Source organism: Diaphorina citri, unplaced genomic scaffold (assembly GCF_000475195.1).
Source record: "Diaphorina citri unplaced genomic scaffold, Diaci psyllid genome assembly version 1.1 scaffold4417, whole genome shotgun sequence".
NCBI lineage: Eukaryota > Metazoa > Arthropoda > Insecta > Hemiptera > Psyllidae > Diaphorina > Diaphorina citri.
The window spans coordinates 4201-10885 of NW_007381816.1; the positions used below are offsets into that span (position 1 = coordinate 4201).

The following is a 6685-nucleotide window of genomic DNA, read 5'->3' on the forward strand; positions in this document are numbered from 1 at the left end:
CATATTCAGTTATGGGTTGTATATAAGTAGTGTACAATCTTGTATGGAAGTTAAGGGGTGCATACTGATATCATGCGGTAGATTTTTTTTGTTTGATCTCCTTTTCTTTTTGTTATACAATGAGTAATTATCTAATGAGTGCTATTCGGTTTTTGATGGAGCGTGAAGGTGTGAGAGGAGATGGTATTCGATATACGAGTCCTCATGGAACCGCGCTAGGGGGTTTTCTGACTACTGCCTACAGAGGTCAGAGGACAGGGATGCTAGACCCATATCAATATGTAAAATATCACGTAAGTCAGTTATATTTCAGTAGCTTGGTTATTAATGTTCACTTCCCCTTTTATGAAAAATTATAACACGTTAGTAGTCCTTCCCTTGCGCCTCTTTCATTCTTAAGTTATATAGCCTACTGCGCGAGTATAGAAGCGATGCACATCATTTCACCTAAGAACAATATTAAGGTATAACTTCGATAGATCTCCTAAGGACAATATGCGTAGCCATGCGAGAGGAACGTTAGAACATACAGGACAAGAAAAGAGATTCGAGGAAAAATAAAACGAGCACTATCTCACAGGGGGCAGCCGAAGTGTTTGAGACAATAGAGTGAAAGCGCACGCAAGAACCTCGGGAGCAATGGAGCACCTCATTTAAAAACAACTCTTATGGAGGGTACAAAAAAAGCGCTACATGTCAAAAACCCATGCAGATAATCAGAGTGGTCCAAGCTGCCCACAAACATCTTCTGAAGATAATTTAGATATTAGTTCTACATGTGAACCCTATCACTTTGAAAGTAATATTGAAATAGAGAAATGCAGGAGCCCTACTGGTTGTACAACAAATGAAATTGTAAATAGCACTGATATTACTTTGAGTAATATTACTGAGGGGGTTTTGAGCAATTGTGATACGGTACAAACGGCACATTCTTCTAATAGCAGTGCTCATTTTGATATTAGGAGTTTTCTTAAACAGTATGCAATTGATAATCATCAAACTCACAGTTCTATTAATTACCTTTTACAAGGTTTAAGAAACCATTCTTGTTTCAAAGATTTACCTACTGATGCAAGAACTTTGTTAGGGACATCTAGAAGCGAAACTAAAAAGATTGTAACTGTAGAACCAGGCAAGTATTATCATGTTGGTATTGCAAAACATTTGAGTTATTTCTTAGATAGATTTGGTGTCGTTCAAAATATTGAATTAATGATAGGTATTGATGGGTTGCCCTTAACAGCATCATCAAAAAGTTCATTTTGGCCAATTCTAGGATATGTTTGGCCTTTCAAATCTCACATATTCATGATTGGTATTTACTGGGGACTTGAAAAACCAAACTCTAGCAATCAGTATCTACATGTATTACTTTGTTGATGAAATGAAATTACTCCAAGCCCAAGGTATAAACTTTAAGGGGAAACAAATAAAAGTTTGTATAAAAGGGTTTGCCTGTGATGCACCTGCTAAAGCGTTTGTTTTAAATGTTAGGCCATGGGGGTTATTCTTCATGTACTAAATGCTTTTGCAAAGGAGAATACACTAATGGTAGAATATCATTTCCTATTTCTTCAAGCAAAAAGCGTACCCATGATAATTTTGTATCCAAAGAAGACACTCATCTTTCAACAGCAGCAAATATATTATTTAATGTACTTGAGGTACCAGGATCATTTAAAGGTGGGGTTCCAGGATCATTTAAAGGTGGGATTCCAGGATCATTTATAGGTGAGCTTCCAGGATCATTTAAATTTAAAGGTGGGGTTCCAGGATCTTCTATTTGAGGGGAGGTGCTTCTTTCAGTTCTTTCCCACTCAGGAAATGGCAAACATGTTTCATCATTAGTGTTTACCTCATTTATATACCTGGGTAACTTGTTTAGTTCTTGAAAACTTTTTGTATTGTAAAATAAGAATGTCAAATGTCTCTGACATTCTTATAATAATAATAACTAGAACTTCTGTGAACCAAACAAAGGATCTTCTTAAACCGAAGCCTCAGGCAATTTCTTCCACCCAACCTAAATTTACTTCTTTCGCCCTACCTAAAGTCACTCGCTCAGACAGATGGAGCAAGAGAAATCTTGTTTTTTTCAAAGATGTTTCCAGTTTCACTGTCCCAAGGAGACATTGTTGTCAACACAGTATTGGAGAGAATGTGGCAATTTTTTTCTGCGCATACCCTTGGTTTTAACATATGAATGATTTACTTGAGAGGTTTTTTTCGGTCGTCCTGTACTTGCATGCTTTCTAGTACCAAGGTTACTTTTCCTTCGACTTATGCTGGTGGGTTGCTGTCTCTGACATTCCTGTAAAATGTAAATCATTATTCTGCTGCATTTTTTTGTATTGTAAAATAAGAATGTCAAATGTCTCTGACATAAAGATATTATAATTAGGATTATAATTAGGAGGAAAATTTTATAATTAGGAAAGTTTGAGATAGGAAAAATTTATGTGATCATAAAATGTTTAAAACTCTAAATAATTGAAAAGCATTCTGATACATTATTTGATAAAAGTTACCTTTAGCCAGATTTTTCCACTTTTTATTTCCAAATATAAGATAAGGAAAGTCGTGTGATGTTTACACCAGATTTTTTTTATAGAAAAAATAGACCATTTCTTTGACATTGGTGCATTAATTATTAGATAACTTTGAACTAAGTATTTTCAAGTTTTTTACCTTTAAAAAATGACAGTCTTGGAGCGGACACTACAAAAAGTTTAAATCCACCATTACTAGATTTTATGGTATTGAAAACGTATACTACAATAATGCTCTAAATGAATAAAAACAAAATCATGTAATAGAAAAATAAACATTGCACTTTTTTTTTTTTTTTTTTTTTTTTTTTTTTTTTTTGATAAAGCGCTTTAACTACAAGGTCATTCGCGCTGACTTATAATAATAATAACTAGAACTTCTGTGAACCAAACAAAGGATCTTCTTAAACCGAAGCCTCAGGCAATTTCTTCCACCCAACCTAAATTTACTTCTTTCGCCCTACCTAAAGTCACTCGCTCAGACAGATGGAGCAAGAGAAATCTTGTTTTTTTCAAAGATGTTTCCAGTTTCACTGTCCCAAGGAGACATTGTTGTCAACACAGTATTGGAGAGAATGTGGCAATTTTTTTCTGCGCATACCCTTGGTTTTAACATATGAATGATTTACTTGAGAGGTTTTTTTCGGTCGTCCTGTACTTGCATGCTTTCTAGTACCAAGGTTACTTTTCCTTCGACTTATGCTGGTGGGTTGCACAGGAATTGTTCTTCCTAGCTTTCTCGATTTGAAAGATTTTCCTATAGAATGTAAGGCTGAAATGAACGCACTGGATGAACAATTTTCCAGATACGTGGTTGCTTTTTCAACAGCACGAAACTCAGCTTCATTGTTGTTATCTTTCTTCTTACTGACCAAATTCATCCATCTCAACTGCAAAGAATCCCAATCAAGGTTTGGTGTTTGTTCACTTGTTTCGGGCTCGGTGTTGAGTACAATATCAATGGGAGAAGTGACTGGCACTGGTAGAGACCAGGCTGGACTGAGTGTAGACATAGACATATTAGACTGATTTTCATTAATGTACATGTCTAGACTTAAATAGAAGTTGTCATCCCCCGTTTTCCCATGAGCAAGCCAATGTAAAAATAACTTACTCTGAGAATCAAGAGGGATAGTGTTTGGACCTGACCTTTTCAAAAACACACTAGCTTTATGCTGATGGGAGCAAGGGGTTGAGTGTAGACATAGACATATTGGACTGATTTTCATTAATGTACATCTCTAGACTTAAATAGAAGTTGTCATCCCCCGTTTTCCCATGAGCAAGCCAATGTAAAAATACTAGTATAGCTCCGCTATACTGTAGTTGTAGTAATAGAAAGTAATAACTTACTCTGAGAATCAAGAGGGATAGTGTTTGGACCTGACCTTTTCAAAAACACACTAGCTTTATGCTGATGGGAGCAAGGGGCACCTTGTTTTCCTTTGAAGCACGAGCAAAGCCCAGCTTCCAAGTCTACATTATATTCTTGTAAACTTTTCTTGTGAACAACAGTTATGTGTAGAGATTCAGCCTTCTTAATTTCGAGATCCTCTAGCTTATTTTCCTCTGGGAAATATTTTGATCTTTTAGACCAATACTTGCCATTTAGCATGTCCTCAATTTTCATAGTGTAAAACTGGCAAAACTCCATCTCCAGGAATTTAAACAACTGAATTGGATTATAGGCTTTTGTCCGGCTTAGAATACAATCCTTCATCACTCTCATTGCTCCTTCAACAATGTTGTTGGTATTATTCCCCCTCACTGTCGTTCTGAAGGAGTGTGCCCACATTGATGACCTCGAAATATATTTTTTAATATAACAAACAAAGTTGTTGTACTTATTAACAACACTGTCTTCAAGCAGTTTTTTGCAAGAAAATTCAAAGTCATCGGATGTACCAGCAAATACTGTTTTTTTGAAAAGGCTGTACAAATGTTGTCTGTCCAACTGATCAATACCATGCTCTCCTTGTAAGAGCCATCGCCAAACTGCTTGCAGTATATGGAATGTGCATAGTAATACATCTGAGGCTGGGAAGATTTTCCTCAGTGCATTGATTTCGGCTTGACAATCATCAGTCATAAACTGGACTGAGCATTTTGACGTTGAATCACCAAAGCATGATGCTGGAAGAATGCTTTTCAGGAGCTCTAGTCCTGTTGAGATGCATTCTTCAGTTTCACTGGTTGAGAGAAAAAAACCAAGAGGTAGGCCACCAACATTTGAATCACAGAGTAATAGAAAAACTCTGCAATTATACCAGTCCATATTTCCTCCACTATCAATGAACACAGTGTTGCCTGATGTTTTTAGAGAGTGGCAGCGTTCCATCAAGGGTGGTAATGCAGCAACCACAACGTCACCATTATCCATTACTTTGGATTTTATTTTAGTATTTTTTTCCACTTTATTTGCAATTTTTTGTAAATATTCATGAATGCTGTTTTGCTCTTCACCATAATCTTTCTTAAATTCTTTGTGGAATAACCTGTAGACAGCTGAGAGTGGAGGACAAATAGCTGAGTCTGCAGCAACCTTGTAGTACTCCTCATTGTACTCTTCCATCAGATCTTGTTTGTGAATGTGTAAAGCTCTTGATGGTGGGTGATGGTTTCTGAAGAGCTGCACAAACTTTTCCTTTATATCATCCCTCACAGGCCTGTGGATCATAGCATCAGCCACATTAATTCTGTGGTTGTGATTATGACTCAGGTTAACTATTGTTGGGTACTCTTTCCGTAAACCATCTTGAGATCTGAAATAAGAAAGAGTAGATGTAAGTACTAAGTATGAACAATTGAAGAATTCTCCCTTGCCCTAAGTTTACAAGTATGTAGATGTTGGTGCTGTTTTTAACAGCATCTAGCAGAGCCAAAGAAAATTTAATTGTTGTATTAACAACGTTTATGAGCTAAGCTATAGCTGGGAAGTGGGGCCTGATGACCTCCTACTAGGGTTTCCCCTGATGTGTTCTGACATTCAAGAATGCCTAGATCAACCATTGCAGGAAGTACACACATTAACCTCGCCAACCTGAGGGGGTGGAAAAATCCAGTATCAAATGGGTAGTACTTCCCAGGCGGTAAACCATCCTAGTACCATCCATGCTTGACATTGCTTAACTTGACAAAAAGCTAGTTTTACAGCAAAATAATAAGTACTATAGTATCATTTAATTATGACACTTGCTTGGTTCTGATTATACTTCTGTTAATTTACATCTTTTATTTTATTTTTATTAATGTTATCATATTTGTGATAATATCACAACTAATCAAACCCCACACTGCTAAATTTCACTATGCTGCATTGGGATTTGAACCAGAGACCCATGGATTACAAATCACACAGCTTATCCAACTGAGCAATCTTTGATGGGTGGGTAAGTTAATTTATATCTCTGTGCATACTTGCCTCATTTTCCTTTGGACATTTGAAGACTTGATAGTGACGTTAAGTACAGACTGGCATGCAGTATGCTTCTTATGGGACTTCTTGCCCTTTCTTGGGTAAGTGTTGTGATGACATCGGTATGAAGCCTTGAAAAAAAAAAACATGAACATAAAATGGTTAACAACATAAGCCATGGATCACAGGTTTGATTATGAAAGTACAGTCATAGTACTAAAACAATAGTAATGTTGCTGTGGGTACACTTTTCATTACTCACATCAGTAACTTCAGGCACAGGTGAGAGCAAAGCTTGATGGGTTGCTTACTAGTAATAAGAAAATAGATGTTCATGAAATTAATAAGTCACTTATTTAGGGGATAGTGGGGCACCATGTGCGGTGGGGTACGATGTGCATCGCTTTTTTCTCCGCCACTGATGATTTCTAACTTATGGAGTTGGTGTTCTGATCAGCAACTGTCACGAGTGTCCTTGCTGGTAGCACATCAGGGTTAATGAACTCTGGTTCCACAATAAAGCACTTGGGATTGGCTGGTTGTTACGTATACGTGGGCGTGATCGGGTTCGTAAAAGATTAGGTCTAGTAAAAACACTCGCGAATTCGTTTAATTAAATCTAGTTAACATATGAATGATCTACTTGAGAGGTTTTTTTCGGTCGTCCTGTACTTGCATGCTTTCTAGTACCAAGGTTACTTTTCCTTCGACTTATGCT

At 36.8% G+C, this 6685-nt stretch overlaps 1 protein-coding gene across 1 annotated transcript; it reads right to left on the reverse strand.

The window, feature by feature from the left end:
- Positions 1 to 2868: 2868 nt before the first annotated feature.
- On the reverse strand, positions 2869 to 6376 carry LOC103521027. Its single transcript, XM_026831896.1, has 2 exons — positions 3902 to 6376; positions 2869 to 3770 (listed from the first exon to the last, which is right to left on the reverse strand). Exons 1-2 carry the CDS (start codon positions 5227 to 5229, stop codon positions 3083 to 3085), a joined length of 2016 nt encoding a protein of 671 aa, XP_026687697.1. The 5' UTR covers positions 5230 to 6376; the 3' UTR covers positions 2869 to 3082.
- Positions 6377 to 6685: the final 309 nt, after the last annotated feature.